The sequence below is a fragment of the Eptesicus fuscus genome, chromosome 13 (assembly GCF_027574615.1).
Source record: "Eptesicus fuscus isolate TK198812 chromosome 13, DD_ASM_mEF_20220401, whole genome shotgun sequence".
In the NCBI taxonomy this organism is placed as follows: domain Eukaryota; kingdom Metazoa; phylum Chordata; class Mammalia; order Chiroptera; family Vespertilionidae; genus Eptesicus; species Eptesicus fuscus.
This window is the reverse complement of record NC_072485.1, coordinates 37,538,405-37,559,933: the sequence shown is the minus strand read 5'-3', so window position 1 is coordinate 37,559,933 and position 21,529 is coordinate 37,538,405. Positions and strand designations below refer to the sequence as shown.

The window sequence follows — 21,529 nt, the reverse complement described above, 5'->3', positions numbered from 1 at the left end:
TTACTATGGGTTATTTAATAATACTACAAGTATGGACTAAATTATACCCCAACCCCCAAGTTGGTATGTTAAAGCCCTAATTTCCAAAGTGACTATATTTGGATATTGGGTCTTTAGAGAGATAATTATAGATAAATGAGGTCATAATGATGGAGCCTTAATCCAATAGTGCTGGCACACTTATAGGAAGAAGAAACACCAGATTACTCTCTTTCCACACACACACACATAGAAGAAGCCATCTGAGGACACAGAAAGAAGGTGGCCATCTGCAAGCCAGGAAGAAAGCCCTCACCAGAAACTGAGTCTACTGGCACCTCAACCTGGAACTTCTAGTCTCTAGAACTGTTGAAAAATAAATTTGTTCTGTAAGCTCCTAAATCAAGTACCCTATCTAATAAAGAGGGAATATGCTAACTGACCATCACTCCGTCACAAAGATGACTGCACTCACAGCTGAGGCCAGGTTCCCATAAGGAGCCTTAACGAGCAATCAGCAGGGACCTGAGGCTATGCCCTCCCCCGCCCCTGTGGGGCTTGACAGGGGACCTCAGGCTGTGCCCCCAGCCCGGCAGGGCTTGACAGGGGACTTCAGGCTGTGCCCCCACACCAGCACCAGGCTGGGGGACCTCAGGCTGCGCCCCCGGCCCAGCACTGGGCCAGGGGACCTGGAGGCTGCACCACCCCCCGCCCAGCGGGGCTTGACGGGGGACCTCAGGTCATGTCCCCCACACAGTGGAGCTTGACGAGGGACCTCAAGGTGCACCCCCAGTGCTGGGTTGGAGGAACTCAGGCCGCGCCCCCACCCAGCGGGGCTGGATGGGGGACCTGAGGCTGCGCCCGCCTCCTGGTGCTGGCCTTGACAGGGGATCTCAGGCCGTGTCCCCCACCTGGTGGGGCTTTATGGAGGACCTCAAGGCACGCCCTCTGCCCCGATCTGGGCTCGGGGATCTCAGGCCATGCCCGCCCATCCTGGCGCCAGGCCAGGGGACCTGAGGCTATGCCCCCTGCCCGGCAGGGCTTGACAGGGGTGGGACTGGCCGGGTCTGGGTCTCACGTGATTTTGAGGTGCACGTGGGTGGGAGGGGACTTGACTCTGGGTCCCGTGGTATGCCCCAGACCGTGACAGGAGGAAGGTTTTCATATACATTTTACTAATTTTTCTTTCATCTCTGACACTTCTATTATAGAGAGAGGGCAAATAGCAATATTAAATTATTTCCTCTAATTAATCCCCTTTTAATGTGCATGAATTTCGTGCACCGGGTCACTAGTTTTATTTTGACAGGCAGAGCAGAGTAATACTACATTAAAGTACATTATTGGTGATATAAAGATGAATTTAAGCTTTATATCAGATATGCTAATACTGGCCACAAGAGGATCACCTGTAGATTACTTTACTTATTATACTTGAAGAAATATTCTTCACTTATGCAAAAATTAGCCCCCCCTCCCAGTTTTCTTGGTCTAGTTCTATGGTGTGTGTGTGTGTGTGTGTGTGTGTGAGAGAGAGAGAGAGAGAGAGAGAGACAGAGACAGAGACAGAGACAGAGAGACAGAGAGAGAGAGAGAGAGAGAGATATGTCTTTATTGAATCGTGACCTCCTGGTACATAGGTCGATGCTCAACCACTGAGCCATGCTGGCCGGGCTACTTTTGTTTTTTTAATATTTGATAGAGACATGAATAAAAATTTTTCCCACTTTATACTATGAAAACAACAAAATGTAAGTACTAGGTCAAGCAATTGAGGACTAAGGCCAATTTTAGGGAACACAAGAGAGGACTACAGTAAACAGGAGAGTGTGAGTCCCCCAAGGAGGGTAAACTATTATTCAGGTACAGCCCATTGTTGGCAAGTAGAAATGATGGTCCATAGTTACTAACTCTTCTAATTTTTTATTTTAAATGTTGACAGGAAATTAAAATTTTAAAAATACACACGTGAAAACCTGTTCCCACAAAACTCTGTATATGAGTGTTCACAGAGGCATTAATCCTAATAGCCAAAAAGTGAAAACAAATCAAATGTTTACCAATTCATGAATGGATAAAAAAATAATGGAATATTATTCAGCCATGAAAAGCATGGCTAAACCTTGAAAACATTATGTCAAGTAAAAAGAGTCAGACACAAAAGGCCACATATTGTATAATTCGGTTTACATGAAACATTCAAAATAGGCACATTTACAAAGAAAGAAAGTAGATAAGGGGCTTCATAGAGTTAGGCATAGGGAAATATGGAAAATGACTGCTTAATTCTTGCAGGGATTCTTTGTGGAGTGATGAAGATGGTCCCGAATTAGTGGTTATGGTTGCACAATATTGTAAATATACTAAAAACCACTGAATAAAAATGGAGAATTTTTGTTTTATTTTAAACAAAGCAGTACTCTACAGACCAATATAAACAAGTTTTCAGGCCAAATTAAGTTTTCAAACTGCCAGTATACAATTTCTATTCTTGACTAGAGATTCTTAAATGATATTCTTTTCTCATTCCACATATCCTATATAATAATAGACAAATATGCAAATTGACCATACCTCCGACACACCCACAAGCCACGCCCACAAGCCACGCCCACCATCCAATCAGAGCGAGCATGCAAATTAACCCAAACCAAGATGGCTACAGCCACAGAGAGCAAGGTTTCCTAGGTAACAGAGGAAGCCAAGCTTTCTGCCAGCAGTTGCAGGCCTAAGCCTCCACTCAAGCTACAAAGTTTCAATTATAGAAGGTAAACAAATTCAAACAAATGGCGGTAGAATGGAGCTTGAGAGAGCAGGCCAGGGTTGCCGCCGGCAACAGGGGAAGCAAAGCTTTCCACACACCCTAGCCGGGCCCATCCGCTTAAGGCAACAAAGTTTCAATTATAGCCCCAACACTAATGGCTATGGGCCTCGGAGGGAGCCTCAGGTTTGGCTCTGCTCCAGGCTACAAAGTTTCAATTGTAGAAGGAAAATAAATTCCAGATACCAGGGCCTCTGCTTGGGTTGCCAGGGGGCATGGCTGGCCTGCAAACCACCACAGGCCCCTCGCTCAGGCCGCCCCATGCCCCAAGGGTACCCCACCCTGATCAGGGACACCCTTCAGGGCAAACCAGCTGGCCCCCACCCCTGTACCAGGCCTCTATCCTATCTAATAAAAGAGTACTATGCAGATTGATCATCACTGCAACACACAATATAGCTGCCCCCATGTGGACACAGGATCGCCACCACAGCAGCAGGAGAGGGCAGTTGGGAGGCACCTGGCCTGTAAGGGAGGGCAGTTGAGAGGGACCAAGCCTGCAAGGGAGGGCAGTTGGAGGTGATCAACTCTGCAGGAGAGGGCAGTTAGGGGTGACCAGGCCGGCAGAGGAGGGAAGTTGGGGGCAAACAGGCTGGCAGCAGAGTGGTTAGGGGGTGATCAGGCTGGCAGGCAGAAGCAGTTAGGGGCAATCAGGGAGGCAGGCAGGCAAGCAGTTTGGAGCCAGCAGTCCTGGATTGTGAGAGGCAGGCAGAAGCGGTTAGGGGCAATCAGGAAGGCAGGCAGGCAAGCAGTTGGGAGCCAGCAGTCCTGGATTGTGAAAGGGATGTCCGACTGCCCGTTTAGGCCCGATCCCAGGGATCGGGCCTAAACGGGCAGTCGGACATCCCTTAAGGGGTCCTAGATTGGAGAGGGTACAGGGGGTACAGGCTGGGCTGAAGGACAATCCCCCTCCGTGCACGAATTTCGTGCACTGGGCCTCTAGTAGTAATATATATGCCTATAATAATTAACAAAAGAAAGTCTTTTTCTAATTAGCAGAAAAACACTAAATTAGAGGTTAGGATTTTCTTCAACTTTGTTTTCCCCTATAAAAGTTCTCCTTAAGTTAAAAGTCCCTTCTAAATTAAATACACTATCTAATGTGGAGTGAAAACATCTTAAATTTCATGGTGTTCTACAAACACAGTTACTTCCATGTAGTGTACCACTTGAAATGATAATGCTGGGTATTAAGACAGAAAAGAGGCTTATATGATACCTAACACTCCCTTTGAAATATACCATAGCCTGAGAATAACAATAAAACAAGTATTTGAGAGCCTCAAGCTTGGTAATATGATTGACCCTAATATAAGTGGGATAAAATAAGTCCTTAATTAAGTGCTGGTGGAGCTCAGAAAAGGGATCATGAAGGTAGGATTTCAGATGGCCCTGAAATATAACTAAAATTTCCACCGTGGAGGAACTGTACCCCAGAGGTAAAAGAGCATGATAAAAACACAGAAGGAATGTCCAAGACAAATAGAGGAAATAAAGGCATCTAGATAATCTGGAACCAGTGATCATGTAAGGAAATAGTAGAAGGTAATACTAGACAGATAGGTTGAGGCCAGTGTGTGAGATTCTGATGCCACTTTAAGAAATTCACTTTTTTAGAAGGCAATTCTAATTACCTTTAAAACAAAAAGTCAATTTAATTATTCAGTTAGTGAACTTTTTAGGCCAAATGATGCCATTTTGGGAAGTATTGCATTTTAAAAAATATATTCTTATTGATTTCAGAGAGGAAGAGCGAGGGATAGAGAGATAGAAATATCGATGATGAGAAATAATAATCAGCTGCCTCCTTCACGCCCCCCACTGGGGATTGAGCTTACAACCTGGGCATGTGCCCTGACCAGGAATTGAACCATGACCTCCTAGTTCACAGGTCGATGCTCAACCATTGAACCACACTTGCCGGGCAAGGGGGTCCCTTATTTATTTATTGGTTAATCCTCACACTAGGATATATATATTTTTTCCCATTGATTTTTAGAGAGAGTGGGAGGGGGAGAGACAGAGAGAAACATGATGAGAGACACATCAATTGGTTGCTTCCCATACACGCCCGCAATTGAGCTACATGCCTGCCCTTGACTGGAATCAAAACTGGGACCCTTGGACTGCGGTGACTTGGACGCGGCTCCAGCTCCGGCTGCCAGACATTTAAAGGGAACACGTGGTGGCCCCAGCAGGGGGAATGGAGGGCAGGTGGAGGGGACAGCCCAGACACACATCATCCATGGCCCCTCCCGACCCGAGGCACTTGTGAGCCGGAGCCCAGAAATCCGAGGGTGGATAAGACACCCGACCCCTCCAATTCCGGTAAGCACCCTGGCTCCATCCTGCACTCGAATACCTCCGCGAGCCCCTCTCTCCACTCTGCACTTGAAACTCAGCCGGGACAGACTTCTGCCGCCACCGCTCCGCACCCTGCTGGGGAAGCTGAGCTCCTGTGCCCCTTTTATTTGGGGAGCTCTTTTGGATGACACAAAATGATCAGATCATTCAGGACAAAACTGCTCTAGAGACTGGCAGGATGGCAGCGCAGGGCGCCCAGCGCTTCCTCCTGACCTTCGATTTTAACGAGACTATCATGGATGAAAACTGACTCAATAGTGGCCACCGCGCCGGGCCAGCGGCAGCCAAAGAGCCTGCGCGCCACCTACAGCGAGGGCTTCTACAACGAGTACTAACTAGTACATGCAGCGGGTCAAGTACCGGGGCGAGCAGGGCGTGCGGCCGCGACTTGCGTGCCGTCTATGAGGCCGAGGCCATCCCCCTGTCCCCGGGCATGGGCGACCTGCTGCAGTTTGTGGCCAAGCAGCATCTCGGATGCCAACACCTTCAGCGTGGAGAGCACTCTGCCCGCTGCTGGACCTGGGCCTGTTCTGCAGCATACTCGGCAACCCCTCGGGCCAGACGCACAGGAGCTGCTGGCGCTGCGGCCCTTTCACACACAGCTACACGGCGATGCCCCATCAACATGTGCAAGCACAAGGTGCTCAGTGACTACCTGCGCGAGCGGGCCCCAAACGTCCTGCATTTCGATCACCTTTTGTATGTGGGCCACGGCGCCAACGACTTCTGCCCCATGGGATGGCTGGCCAGCGGCAACGTGGCCTTCCCACACCGTGGCGATCCCATGCACCGCCTTATTCAGGAGGCACAGAAGGCCGAGCCCAGCTTGTTCCCGCCACTGTGGTGTCCTGGGTGACCGCCCACGACATGCGCTTCCAGACGAGGAGTGGGGAAGGGAGACTGGGAAAGACAACTTAGTTTTATAAGTTCCTTTCCCTTTCGCTTTGGTATGTCCCTCCAGGAATTTGTAGAATTCCAGGCCCGTCCATTCGGGGGCGAAAAGAAGGAGTCCAGAGCCATCTGAACTATCTATGCAGTTAAACCAGCTTGGTTGGCTGCCTCCCTCAGATCCACAGCAAACAGTTAAAGATTCTGGAGTCTGGTCCAACCCGGGTGATGCACATACCTGAGAAGGCAGCAGCGTTTCCTAAAAGCTCGTCCTCTGAACTGGGAGGAAGAGATTTCCTTGCAGGAGAGAGAACTTTTAACTGCTGCCTGGGTGTAACTTCCCCTCTCCCAGGCTTAGATCAAGGAGAAATCCTCCCTCATTGGACTCCCCGCAGAAAGAGAGTAAGCTTTCCACCGACCGCCCCAGGCCTAGATCTCGCTTCACCTACCACGATCCCACACTACATCCCTTTTCTTGCCTCCCTTCCCCTGCCCACCTGGCCAGCAACCCCAAAGGAAAAAAAGCCAGATGGAACAGTCGCCTCCTGGTGGTGGAGCGAGGTAGCACACTGTCCAGCTTGGGTCGGACCAGCCAGGAACCTCACCGAGGTGCCTCAGTGTCTTCTCATAACCCAGCCTCGTCTAATGCAGCAAAACCAGGAACTTAACCAAAGTCACCCCCGTTGGCTGGGCCCTCTGCAGCTCCCTCCTCTCATATGGAACAGAAAGTCATGATGTTTTAAAGCAGAGGGAACAAAACCTAAGCCCCTCCTCTTTGGTGCTTTAGAGCTATTAAAGCAGGTGAAGGGGGAAAAAACCCACAAAACTGGGACCCTTGGGCTGACGCTCTAACCACTGAATCAAACCGTCCAGGGCAAGGTCCCACTTTTATAGATAATGTATTTCTTCTTGGCACCTATACAGAATATAGTCTTTTTGTATTATTGGCTGAGCCACCCCTTTACATCTCCCATGGTTAGATATAAAACATGGCCATTTAACTAATCTATCCTATCTAATAAGACAAATATGCAAATTGACCATACCTCCAACACGCCCACAAGCCACGCCCACAAGCCCACCATCCAATCAGAGTGAGTATGCAAATTAACCCAAACCAAGATGGCTACAGCCACAGAGAGCAAGGTTTCCTAGGTAACAGAGGAAGACAAGCTTTCCGCCTGCCCTTGCCAGGCCTAAGCTTCCACTCAAGCTACAAAGTTTCAAATATAGAAGGTAAACAAATTCAAACAAATGGCGGCAGAATGGAGCTTGAGAGAGCAGGCCAGGGTTGCCGCCGGCAACAGGGGAAGCAAAGCTTTCCACACATCCTGGCCGGGCCCACCCGCTTAAGGCAACAAAGTTTCAATTATAACCCCAACAAAAAATGGCTGCCGGCCTCGGAGGGAGCCCCAGGCTTGGCTCCGCTCCAGGCTACAAAGTTTCAATTGTAGAAGGAAAACAAATTCCAGATACCAGGGCCTCCGCTTGGGTTGACAGGGGGCGTGGCCAGCCTGCAAACCACCACAGGCCCCTCGCTCAGGCTTCCCCACACCCCAAGGGAACCCCCACCTGATCCGGGACGCCCTTCAGGGCAAACCAGCTGGCCCCCACCCCTGTACCAGGCCTCTATCCTATCTAATAAAAGAGTAATATGCAGATTGATCATCACTGCAACACACAATATAGCTGTCCCCATGTGGACACAAGATGGCCACTACAAGATGGCCAGCAGGAGAGGGCAGTTGGGAGGCACCCGGCCTGCAAGGGAGGGCAGTGGAGAAGGACCAAGCCTGCAAGGGAGGGCAGTTGGAGGTGATCAACCCTGCAGGAGAGGGCAGTTAGGGGTGACCAGGCCGGCAGAGGAGGGAGTTGGGGGCAAACAGGCTGGCAGCAGAGTGGTTAGGGGGTGATCAGGCTGGCAGGTAGAAGTGGTTAGGGGCAATCAGGCAGGCAAGCAGTTGGGAGCCAGCAGTCCTGGATTGTGAGAGGGATGTCCGACTGCCCGTTTAGGCCCGATCCCTCAAGGGGTCCCATATTGGAGAGGGTACAGGCTGGGCTGAGGGACAACCCCCCTCCGTGCACGAATTTCGTGCACCGGGCCTCTAGTCATTAAAGAAAAATCTATTTTAGCTGTAAGAATAAGAGTGGCTATTTTATTCTTTCTCTAGTTCCTATTTCTTTTCCCTCCTTGTCTGATTTCCAAATATCCAACCATAATTTTGTCACATTTTGCTTTATTATTCTAACAACATTAGATATTCTCTAGACTGCAGCTTTAAAGTTCCCCACAGAAGGGCAATGTTTGTTTATATCCGAGAGTAATAAAAATGACAAACCAGAATCACATTTATTTGGTCTTGCTATGGAACAGAACATAGTAACTACACCTAAGAGGATGGACTAAGCGATTGGGCTTTGGGGGCTGAATAAAAAGGATTACTCTGCCTAGCCAGTTTAGCTCAGTGGTTGAGTATCAACCCATGAACCAGGAGGTCACCAGCTTGATTCACTATCAGGGTATATACCCAGGTTGAGGGCTCAATCCCCAGTAGAGGTGTGAAGGAGGCAGCCAATGTATGTTTCTCTCTCATCAATGTTTCTATCTCTCTATCTCTCTCCTCCCTCCTCTCTCTCTAAAATCAATAAAAACAGTTTTTTAAAAAAGATTGGGGGGTGGAGGAAGGTCTATTCCTCCAAATAATGTGTAAGTACAGCATCAAAAGTGCACAGAACCCTGGCACAGTTGGTTGAGCATCATCCCAATGCACCAAGGTTCCAATGTAGATCCCCGGTCAGGGAGCTTACAGGAGGCATCCAATTGATGTTTCTCCCTCACATCCACGTTTCTCTCTCTCTACCGCTCTCTAAATTAATAAAAAACATATCCTTGGGTGAGCATTAAATAAATAAAAATGTACACAGAGCCCTGGCCAGGTAGCTCAGTTGGTTACAGTGTCATCCCAATACGCCAAAGTTGCCAGTTTGATCCCTGGTCAGGGCACATAGAAGCAGCAACCAATGAGTGCCTTTAAACAAAAATGTTTAAAATGACAAATTATAAACTATGTATATTTTACCACAATAAGTTCGCTAAGTATCTTCACATTCTTAAACCAGTAAAAGATTATGTTTTGATGGTCTGAACATTTTCATTTAAATTTTTTAAAGGTCCAATATAAAAGAGCAAAATACTCAATTTTCAATTTGCTTTTAACTTGAAAGATCAACCTCCTTCTACAGGAAGCCTAACAATGTTTCAAATTGAGAGAATTCCTATTTAAATAGTTAGGAAGTGGAATGTAGAGAAGACAGAAGAAATTACAAAACAAAACACACAAAAAAAAACCTTGTTTAGGTGTTTCTTCCTCCTTTTTAGTCTCCTCATCATCTAAGCTGGGACTGTCCCGGGAAGAGTTGTCCTGTTGGCTGGAGTTTTTCAATAGTACAGGATCAATTTGTGCTTTCAGGAGTGCAAGAGTCTCAGCCAACTCGTTTCGATTTCTGAACAGGGGGAAAAATAAGACAACATAAAAATCTTTCTTCTATTTTAAAGAGTTTTCAGAATAATATGTATTAGAAATTAAAATTTAAAAACAAACAAACAAAAAAAAAACACTAAGAAAAACCAAATCACTAGTACACACTAAACCGAATTAACTTTGAATTTTAAAATTAAGTATTAGAAATGAAAACATATTAAAATACACTAGTTTCCAAAGAGGAATCTTAAGACTATTCTCTGAATGGCAATGCAAATCTCTCGCTGAAAAGAATAGGTAGGAACAAATTAGGCAAAAATCAAAGATTGATAATTTTTAAAGTACTATGCAATACAAAAAAATCAATGTAAAACTTGCTTGAAGAAGCCTTTTTTAAAATAATTCAAGTTCTTGATTCATTTGAAAAAAGACCTATTTTCCACCTACAGAGAGAACAATATTTGATATTGTTACAAAATTATAATCCAAGACATTCTGAGTAATTATGGCAAAAAGTCAGCTGTAATAACACAATTCAAAAACCAAAGAATTTGGGTTACTGGTGTTGCTTTGTCAATTACAGTTTTCAACTACAGAAAGGGAATTCATTTTGAATCAAAGATACAGGAAAATCTCAAATAAATAAGATTTTAACCTATATATTTTCTACTTTTACTATCAAAACCAGAGGTATGATATGCTCAATTTAAATGTTATGTTCAAACAAGAAACTTCAGTTGGATATTTTTCCTGCTCAGAAAAACACTATGTAACAGTGAAGATAAAAAGGAAACCCTGGACTAAGAGTTGGGACATTTAGTTCTATTTCTGCCACTAAGTTAACTAATCAGCTTAATAAGAGCTTCCTATCTGTGTTCTCAAAGGACTCTGTATGCAAATCTAAATCTAAGTAATTAGTATTAAGATGAAATTAGTTATTTTCTTATCTGTCATGACACATATGCCCCCTTTATCTTCCTATCCCTTCAATCTCCATTCCAGCTAAACTCTACTGCTTGAGAGCAGTAACATTGCCTCATGAAGCAGGCGCTAAAAAATGTCTAATCCTATGTAATAAAAGCCTAATATGCTAAGTGTCCGTTTGTCCGTTCAACCAAAGCATAATATGCTAATGATATGCTAAGGCCGCTCAACTGCTCGCTATGAGGTGCACTCACCAGCAGGGGGCAGACAGTCGATCAGTTGCCATAACATGTACTGACCACCAGGGGGAAGACTCTCCAACCAGTAGGTTAGCTTGCTGCTGGGGTCTGGCCGATCGGGACTGAGTGAGATGGGCTGGACATGTCCTGGAGCCTTCCTGTGGTGCCTCTCCAGCTGGCCAACCTCCCGCATCCCTCCTTGGCCCCAATCGTGCACTGGTGGGGTCCTTCGGCCTGGCCTGTGCCCTCTTGCAATCTGGGACCCCTTGGGGGATGTCAAGAGAGCCAGTTTCGGCTCGATCCTGCAGGCCAGGCCGAGGGACCCCACTGATGCACAAATTCGTGCACCAGGCCTCTAGTAACTGAATAAAATCCCTGTTCCTAAACTATATGACTATGTGCCCCTAGACAGTTCATCTATCTTCCACTAGGCCTCAGCTTCCTTACCAATAAAAGACTGTATTCTCTCGAGTATTATTAAGTTGGCCTCCTAAAAAAAGTAATAAAATTGAACTGATGAATATATTTCAGAAATTAAAATGCCAACCATTCTGTCATCGTGCAGGTATTATAGATATCATATGAGCATATCCAATTAAATCAGTGGTTCTCAATCTTTCTAATGCCACGACCCTTTAATACAGTTCATGTTGTGACCCCCAACCATAAAATTATTTTTGTTGCTACTTCATCACTGTAATTTTGCTACTGTTAATGAATCGTAATGTAAATATCTGTGTTTTCCGATGGTCTTAGGCGACCCTGATAGCGGTTCTCAACCTGTATCTCGGAACCGCTATCAGGGTCGCCTAAGACCATCGGAAAACACAGATATTTACATTATGATTCATTAACAGTAGCAAAATTACAGTGATGAAGTAGCAACAAAAATAATTTTATGGTTGGGGGTCACCACAACATGAGGAACTGTATTAAAGGGTCGCGGCATTAGAAAGGTTGAGAACCACTGGTGTAGAATTTTAATTCTCTAATAGTAGAAGGTCAGATTAGATGCTCTTTAAAGATCTTGTCTGGTACTGCCTCCACTTTACAAAAAGGAAAATTAAAAGCTAAAGACACTAAATAAATTTATTTTTGGCAAAGTTCCTATCTCTTAATGTCATTAAGTCAACCTGCTTATAACCTAAGGCTCTATCCACTTAACGTTATTACTTCTCATATTTCATTGAGAATTACTATTACTTTTTGAGGTCACACCAGGAACTGAAGAATATATTGAAGTTTGTCACTATACCTATTTTAAAAAACTTCCAAACATTAGAAAAGAGCCAATATTGCTAGAAAATCCATGCCAATTATTTCTTCTATTTTAAGCAGCAAAGGAATTTAGCAGAAAAATTTAGTTTTCTGCACTTTCACTAAAGCCTAAAGTGGTGATGAAATACTTGCAACAAATTATTCTTCCATGGCAATTTTTACTTGAATATTAATTAGAACAACTGTATACTGGGTAGAGCTTAAATATTTGTGTTTTTGAAACCTATTGTAACACTTGCTTAAACCATATAAAACTGCAATAACTATGTATAATACCAGCTGGAAAATATCGAGGGAAACTATGAAAAGTATATGACTGTCTGACCTGGACGGTGGTGCTCAACGGTTAAGCATTCATTGGTCCTCGTACCAAAGGGTCGCAAATTCGATTACAGGTCAAGGGCAAGTACCTGGGTTTCAGGCTCTCAACCAGTGGATGTATCTCTTTCACACTGATGTCTGTCTCTGTCTCCCTCCCCTCCCTCCATCTCTCCCTCCCACTCTCTGAAAAGCAATGGTAAAAATATCCTCAAGTGAGAATTAACAAAGATAACAACAATAAAAAAAATCGCTAAGCTGTACATGTGAAACAAATAACAAAATAAAATTGGAAGAAAAAATATACAAAATTGCCATTTTTATAGGTTAAAAATCATAATCATATGGTTCAATGAATTTAACTACTTTTACTCTATTGTAGGTAACTTACTAAATTTTGTTTAAACTTAAAATATAGTTGTTTATAAGTTAATACTTCCTACCTATCTACCTCATAGATACTAATGTTATAAATATTACAACAGACAAATGAAAATTACTATTTAATAAAATTTTTAAAACTGTGGTAATGCTATGGTATTACAATTTTTAAAAAAGACTATTTTTAAAGTATTTTTATGTTCATAGCAAAATTGAGAAGGTTCAGAGATTTCCCACATATTCCCTATTATACAAGTAGAAACACAATATAAGTTTATTAATTTAATGAAATAAGGAAACAACAATGTGTTGATCAGGTGTTTAGAATTTGGTTTTAAATGTATCTTATTGATTTCAAAGAGGAAGAGAGAGGGAGGGAGAGATAGAAACACAATGATGAGAGAGAATCATTGATTGGTTGCCTCCTACATGCCCCCCCACTGGGGATCGAGCCCGCAACCCAGGCATGTGCCCTGACCAGGAATCGAACCTAGCCTCCTGATTCATAGGTTGACCCTCAACCACTGTGCCACACACGCCAGGCTAGAATTTGGCTTTAAATAATACTACATAGCTCGGAAAAGTTGTCTGGCACATTGCAGATAGAAATTCACGTTCATAGGAGTTCTTCAAAATGGTTTACAAAGATCCAAGATGGTGGCCAACAGGACAGCAGTGAGTGTGAGAGAGAAAAAGGGGAGTGTGTGGACATGTGGGGAGTGTGTGTATGTGTGAGTGAGGGACAGTTATATTCCACAGGACTTTTGGGGACTGGTGGACCAGGTTCCCATAGCCGGGCAGCCACTACTACCGCTGAAATCTCTCCCAGGGAGGCCAGCTCTGCCACAGAGACCATGCCATCTTGAAGGGGAGAACAGCTGTGATTGGAAGCCCAGCCTCACCTCCACAAGGGGGGGGCCTCAGACTTCCCAGCCAGGGACCAGATGCCTCTGCTGGGAACCCACAAACACAGAGATTCCAGCCTCCCCAGCCACGGGTGCCTAAAAAGTTTGTCCAGGGGCAGACAAAATGGCGGCCGAACAGGCTGACGGGTCCAGTGCCTTTTCACGGAACAGATAGAAGAAACAGCTGCATCAAATAACATCCACCAGGAATTGGCAAATTAAACAGCTGAGGAGACAATCCGTGGACGGAAAGGTCAGAGGTCACATGGAGAGAGGTGGGATTGGGGATCTGGGCTGGAAGGAGAAATCAGCACAGCCGGGAATAGAGTGTCAGAGGGAGACTGCGCTGCACCAAGTCCGCATACATTGGGGACAGGTGTAGCACTCGACTATGGAAGGGGGTCCACAGGGCTGCTGGCAGTGGGGGACTCTAAATCTAAGCCCACAGCCATGAGAGGGTGCGCCCAGAAAGGCAGCCTAAAGTTCTACACTGGCCACAAAGTGCCAGGGGGAGAAACAAAGCAGAGGTGACTATGCGGTTAAAAGGGTGTTGGTCATCAAGCTATATTACAAAGCCACTGTTCTCAAAACTACCTGGTACTGGCACAAGAACAGACATATAGACCAATGGAACAAAACAGAGAACCCAGAAATAGACCCAAGCCATTATGCTCAATTAATATTGGACAAAGGAGGCAAGAGCATACAATGGAGTCAAGACAGTCTCTTCAATAAATGGTGCTGGCAAATTTGGTCAGATATATGGAAAAAAATGAAACTAGATCACCCACTTACACCATACACAAAAAACAAACCCAAAATGTTTAAAGAACTTAAATGATGGGAAACCATAAAAATCTTAGAAGAAGCCATAAGCAGGAAAATATCAGACATATGTCATAGCAATATCTTTACTGATATAGCTCCTAGGGCAGTGGAAACTAAGGAGAAAATAAACAAATGGAACTACATAAAAATAAAAAGCTTCTGCACAGCAAAAGAAATCATCAACAAAACAACAAGAAAGCCCACTGCATGGGAGAACATATTTGCCAATGCTATTTCAGATAAGGGTTTAATCTCCAAAATTTACAGGGAACTGATACAACTTAACAAAAGGAAGATAAACAATCCAATAAAAAAATGGGCAAAGGACCCAAATAGATACTTTTCGAAAGAGGACATACAGAGGCCAAGGGATATTTGAAACTATGCTCAAATTCACTAATCATCCCAGAGATGCAAATCAAAATGACAATGAGATACCATCTCACACCTGTCAGAATGGCTATCATCAAAAAATGACAAGTGCTGGTGAAGATGTGGAGAAAAAGGAACCCTGTGCACTACTGTGGAATGCAGACTGGTGCAGCCACTGTGGAGAACAGTATGGAGTTTCCTCACAAAGTTAAAAATGGAACTCCCATTTGACCCAGTAATCCCACTTCTAGGAATATATCCCAAGAAAGCAGAAACACCAATCAGAAAGGATATATGCACCCCTATGTTTATAGCAGCACAATTTACAATAGCTAAGATTTGGAAACAGCCTAAGTGGCTAGGGGTAGGGGATCAATCAGGGAAAAAGACATATGCAAAACATATGCAACAATAATTTTAAAAAAGGTTAACAGTAACCCAGCACCAGTTCTCTCAAAAAATCTGTGGTTGTTACCAAAGAAAACTGTGTTCACACATTCTATACACACATTTGCTTCTGAACAAATGCCATATGTACCACTTTATGTTTATCATAAATAAATGTTTGTACATGGTAAGAAGATTTTTTCAAAGGAGTAGTAGAGTACAGGGAATAAAACCTGGAATAATGATCATGGATGAGAAGATGTAAAAGATAATACCAATTGAATTATGCCTTTCTTCTTTCTGCTGACAAATATTTGTTTATAAAAAAAGTATTTCAAACTTTGGGGTTAGAAATGTTGTAAGAAAAGCCAATAGTTAAAAAGGTTGGGAGAAAAAACAAAAACAAATCTTTATCGAACATTAGTTAGGATTCTAGTATGATTTCTCATGTATTCCTCACAACAACTGTAGTATTGAGGAAGTGTTATCTATCACCCTTAAAGTGCAGGAATGAGAGTATAGAGAAATTAAGTAATCTGCCTACAGAAGGTAAATAGAGAAACACAAGTTCAAACACACTAGATAACTCTAACATCTATGCTCTTTCTCTCACATCATGCATATAACATACACTTAAAACAGTGTACAAGAGAAGTTATTTTAAGCATGTATGAATAATCAATAATAATCGTAATTACTTTTCTGTCATATTTTCCTCATCTACAAATTAGGAGAGAATTATTTCTTACATAAATATGCATGGTTGGCCCTGACCAGTCTGGCTCAGTGGATAGAGCGTCAGCCTGCGGACTCAAGGGTCCCAGGTTCGATTCCAGTCAAGGGCATGTACCTTGGTTGCAGGCACATCCCCAGTAGGGGGTGTACAGGAGGCAGCTGATCGATGTCTCTCTCCCATTGATGTTTCTAACTATCTATCCCTCTCCCTTCCTCTCTGTAAAAAATCAATAAAATATATTTTAAAAAAATATGCAAGGTTGACATAGGAAATAACCAAAGTGGTGGTAAAACATGAAGAGAACTTCACTCAATGTATGTATTCACAGAGAGAGATGGTGATTAAATTTTATTTCAGGACTACTTTGTTTATCTCCGTTTAGTAACTTAACTATATGGAGGACCCATATTACAATATGAAAAAAGGGTGCTGATAAAACAATCACTCACAAGCTCATTCAGTTCATGTTTATTTTTAGGGAATGAAAGTTGAGCTTCCCTGACTCAAACAAATATTCAAAATTTCTATGGATTATTTCTTCAAATAATTAATATTTAACATTAATATTCATAAGCCAGTGGTTATAGACCTACTAATTCTCCCTACTTTAGTGATAGAGCCTCTGATATTTCCCAAATTAATAAAAACTATCAATATTAATGGAAGAAATTGTAATTAAGTTGCAAAAATAGAATATTAGAGACACAGAGATTCTGAAAGGCCCCAGTGTCGTTTATTGATTTTTTAAAAAGTTCTATTTCAAGGTTTTACATTAAATGTTTCTATTCAAATATATCAGTCAATACAAATAAGAAATCAAGATTTTATTTTATTTTTTTTTGAATATATTTTTTATTGATTTTCCACAGAGAGGAAGGAAGAGGGATAGAGAGCTAGAAACATCGATGAGAGAGAAACATCGACCAGCTGCCTCCTGCACACCCCCCACCGGGGATGTGCCCGCAACCAATGTACATGCCCTTGACCGGAATCGAACCTGGGACCTTTCAGTCCGCAGACCGACGCTCTATCCACTGAGCCAAACCGGTTTCGGCAGAAATCAAGATTTTAAAAAACAATTATGGTAAGAAAGCACAATCTTCCTCAGATTTCTTCAGAACCCCAGTAAAGAAATGTACTAGTATACACGGTAAAAATCAAAAGTATACTAAAATATCAAGATGAAATAGGCAAATTAAAATAATTGGGAATAATTAGATAAATAATTAAATAAAAAAGATAATCCTAATAAAAAATATATATATATATAAAAGCCTAAGCAACAGGAACATCGGAATGATCAGAACAACCGGTCACTATGATGTGCACTGACCACCAGGGGGCAGATGCTCAATGCAGGAGCTGTCCCCTGATGGTCAGTGCGCTCCCACAGCCAACCTCCCACAGCCAGCCAACCTTCCCTGATCCTTCCCCATGTCTGGCAGGCCCCGGACGGCAGCTGGAAGGACCCAATCAGCCCTGATTGCCGGCCAGGTTAAGGACCCCACCCATGCACGAATTTCATGCACCAGGCCTCTAGTCTATATAGCTAATATGCTAAGTGCCCAACTGTCCCAACGGTCTCTATGTTGCGCACTGACTACCAGGGGGCAGACACTCAATGCAAGAGCTGCCGTGACGTGCACTGGCCATTTACAGAGAAACAGCACCAGGAACCTAGTGCCCACAAAGCAACACTTGGCTTCCCCCAAGTGGGACACAGGCCCTGCCACCACCCCAGAGCTACAGCCCACCAAATCGCAGCCGACACTTCCAAGAACCCATGGCGCAAAATGTGGCCTACAGCCCGGCCCAGCCCAGCCCAGCCCGGAAATGTTGGCTATGGGCGCTGGGTAATGACATCATGTAGCAACGTCCAGTTTCCTCTCCCTAGCAACTAGTCTCCTTGCAGTTTCTTTAGCTCAGGGACAAGACTTGCTTTATAGCAAGGTGAAAACATTTTACACTTTAACCAAATGTCTGTGAAGTGTTTTCCAGTGCCTCATCTCATTTGATTCTCACAGAACCTAGAGTGTACATAGACTTGGTGGAATCCTATTTTCTTTTCATTAGCAGAAAAATGGAGATTTAGAAAGCTTGGAAACTTGACCCGACGGAAAAGAAGAAAGAAATGGTGGACCTTGAAAATGACTTAAGGTTTTCTCATTGCACAGAATATAGTCAAACACTGCTGCAGTTAAATATTTTACCCTTTGTTCTCCCTGCGTGATCTACAATAATAATCTGCTTCATGTTGATATTTACTGCTGTGTTGCTGACAATTACCTGAAAAATAAATTGGGGTGCTTCACTGGGCTGGAAAAAGTTTAGCTATATCAGAAAGCTGGTCTAATTAAGCAAGTTTATCTATCTATCTATCTATCTATCTATCTATCTATCTATAAAGCTCTCACTGGCACCAATTGTATGTGTGTGTTTCGATCTGTCATTGTCACTCGTGAATTTGGTTGACACTTCTATTGTAGAGAAAGGGCGAATAGCGATATTAAAATATTTCTTCTAATTAATTTCCTTTCAATGTGCATGAATTCGTGCACCGGGCCACTGGTAGCTAAATAAGAACCAAATACTACTATTCTTATATTTCTGTCTAACAATGTTGTTTTCTTTTTTTCTTTTTTCTTTTTTTTTTGGGTGGGGGGCACGTATATTACCAATGTATTGCTTATCTTTTAGACTGTGGCTTCCTGAAGTACAAGGTATATGTCTTGGTATGAACCACACTGCTACATATGTTTATTTAGTTGACAAATAATGAATATTATGCTGAGCACAAGGCTAGATCCTGGTAATTCTCAAACTTCCGAAAAAAAGAACTACCCCAGCCTCAGTGATTATATCTGAACTAGAGGCCCAGTGTACAAATTCGGCTGACCCCGCCCCCTGGTTGAAATTCTGGTAGAACTCCCGTTCGAAGGGACAATTTGCATACATTAGGTCCTCGGGTTACATCAGAGATCCGTGCCTAAGGCATGACATAATGCAATTTTCACTGTAAGTCAGAATCTACCTACATAAGCACCTACATCACTCACATGGAGCAAATACACAGCAGTAATAAAGTGAAACAGTAAAAAAAAAAAATTAAAATAAAGTTAACAATTCCTGACCTTTACTTGTGGTAAGTAAATAATAAAAAACATAAAGCACATATGTACATACATCGAAATGACGGAACTTTTTTTTTTTAATAAATACTGTAAATGGGAGATGGCAATGTAATCATGAAACAACGTACGATGAGTCCGACGTACCCGAGGACTGCCTGTATTAGCCTTTTATTATATAGGACTAGAGGCCCAGTGCATGAATTCGTGCACGGGTGTGGTCCCTTGGCCTGGCTGGCCATCAGGGTCGATCGGGGCTGGCTGGCTAGGGGGAGCGACCATGGGAGGTTGGCCGCCCTGCAGGAGGTTGGCTGTGTGAGTGCACTGACCACCAGGGAGCAGCTCCTGTGTTGAACGTCTGCCCCCCTGGTGGTCAGTGCACATCATAGCTACCGGCTAGTCGTCTGGTTGTAAGGGTTGCTTAGGCTTTTATATATATAGATAGAGAAGAGATCAAAGCAAGGAAAACACAAATAAATGTAACAAGATTCCAATAAAAGATACCTGACAATGCATTTCCATGATGAGCCATCTTGATCATCTTGTTCTTCTATGTACATTCTGACATTGTGATCTTGATCCAACTGGTACCAGTACATGAGGCCATCTTTGTCTCGACCAATTGGCTGGAGACGCATGGTATCGGCATCTTCCTCATTGATAATATTCTTGAATTTGAGATTGTCATCAAACTGACACTCACAGAGGTACTGAAAATAGTTAGAACATGGCTTAAGATACCCCACATAAACGTTTCTTCATTACAGTTAAGTGTAATATGTTTAACCACAGAACTGATTCAAGGACAGAAGCAGAAAGAACACGTATAGTTTATTAATCTTTTACCATACTCTCCCCCCATTTTTACAACTTACTTAGAACAACTAATTTAAAAAGATAAATTTCAAGTTAACGTGTTACTTTAGTGTTACATAAATTTATAGTTTCAATACAATCAATGACACAAAAATCAAGTTATATTTCAAAAGCACTGAGTCTGTTTACAATAAGTTGCCCAAAATGTTTCATGGTATAAAATTTTCACTGATTCTTTCTCTCTTAAAGCTTTTAAATGAACATTATTCTTGAAATGGCTATCTGTTTTTGAAAGCCTGAAATATATGCAGTTTTCAAGGAAGGTAGTCTGAATGACAGCTGCCTCTAAAGAAGTATCTTAATAAAAAGATATCTTCGTTACTAAATGAGGAACTGACTTAACTTTTTGTTAAATATTTTTATATATGATTAGGGTGTAAAGTCAGGATTCTTCCCTGAGCCTCTCTGCCCGAGCAGATAATACATGAATTTCCCATCACAGTCTCTTTGTTTTTGCCAGCAGTCTCTTTTTTGTGAAAAGTATTGTTTTCCTTCATTATGCTGGCTACCTTGCTAACAATTAGGGCCAACACTCTGAAATGGGTAGTACAAGAAAGGGAAACTCAAACTTGAAAATAAATCTACTTTGAGGAGACCTATATTATTTTAATCTAGTTGGTTTGATTATGTGGCATGCCCCTAGTCATCCGGAAAACTATCAAATTACTAATTTAGTAAATCAGTAAAAAGATTAACCAGTTTACAGTATGTGTTAGCAATGACTGTGAAGGCTAAAAACAATGAATAAAATTAATTTGGGGCAATTGTTTGCCCATTCTACTACAGTCCTTATAAGCCCAGAAAAATAAATCTAGATATACTTTTATACTGAAACAAAACCACAAAGAATAACTTAAAGAATAGAATTTTTGTCACCAAAAAAATAAAAGAAAAAATCTGTTGTATCTTTCCAATACTCACAGAAATGTCTACTTTCTAGTTATTTTTCCAATTCAACCAGGAGTGAAAGTGAATTTTTAAATTAAAATAATTGTAACAAATAATAAACTTATTACCTTCAGGAGCGCTAGTTTGCATTCAACACTCATTTCGAGATAGCCTTTCTTCTCCATCTCCCATGCCCAAGTGCTATTAAACTCTTGGCATATCTGTCAGAGAAAGTTAATATCTTAATACATAAAAGTTTTATTTAATAGATAGTTTTGCTGTATGATTATGGTAAGTATTCTTGATATTATATGTTTATAAAGGAAAAAGTCTGTAACAAATAATGCAATCCAATTGCAACCCCAAATGCATACTACTTAAACACAATGAAATGTTTATTGCTGACTGCTGACTGATCTAAAGTAAGTACTGATCTCTGCAGCTCTCTCCTCTGGCTCTCGAAAATATTATACATATTTTTGTGGCACATTTTCCCAGAAGCAAGTAATTATCTGATTCTGTCTCTCTCTCTATGGCCTAGAAGTTACTGGGGGGCAAGCACAATAGTTTACTAATCTCTATGACTAGAACAGAAAATTTAAAAAAACATGCCAAACTGTAGGCATATTTATCCTTTTGCACTTGGATGTCGAGTGTGACTCGACACAGCATTAGAATAAAGGAATCAAGAAAAAAGCAAGCGAGTGCAAAGGGTTAAAATCAAGCCACTTTGCA

General features: G+C 42.6%; 1 protein-coding gene and 1 pseudogene across 5 annotated transcripts in view; one reads left to right on the top strand and one right to left on the bottom strand.

Annotated features, from left to right (window-relative positions):
* Positions 1-21,529, bottom strand: part of RSF1 (remodeling and spacing factor 1) — a 127,293-nt gene that overhangs the window by 43,819 nt on the left and 61,945 nt on the right. For all 5 annotated transcript variants that reach the window (XM_028158334.2, XM_008150009.3, XM_054724590.1 and 2 more), the window contains exons 3-5: positions 20,923-21,015; positions 19,535-19,740; positions 9,402-9,556 (exon numbers count right to left, since the gene is read on the bottom strand). In XM_028158334.2, the coding sequence (XP_028014135.2) occupies positions 9,402-9,556; positions 19,535-19,740; positions 20,923-21,015 (454 nt within the window). The remainder of the gene's footprint in view (positions 1-9,401; positions 9,557-19,534; positions 19,741-20,922; positions 21,016-21,529) is intronic.
* On the top strand, positions 5,343-6,082 carry LOC103293650 (phosphoethanolamine/phosphocholine phosphatase-like; annotated as a pseudogene).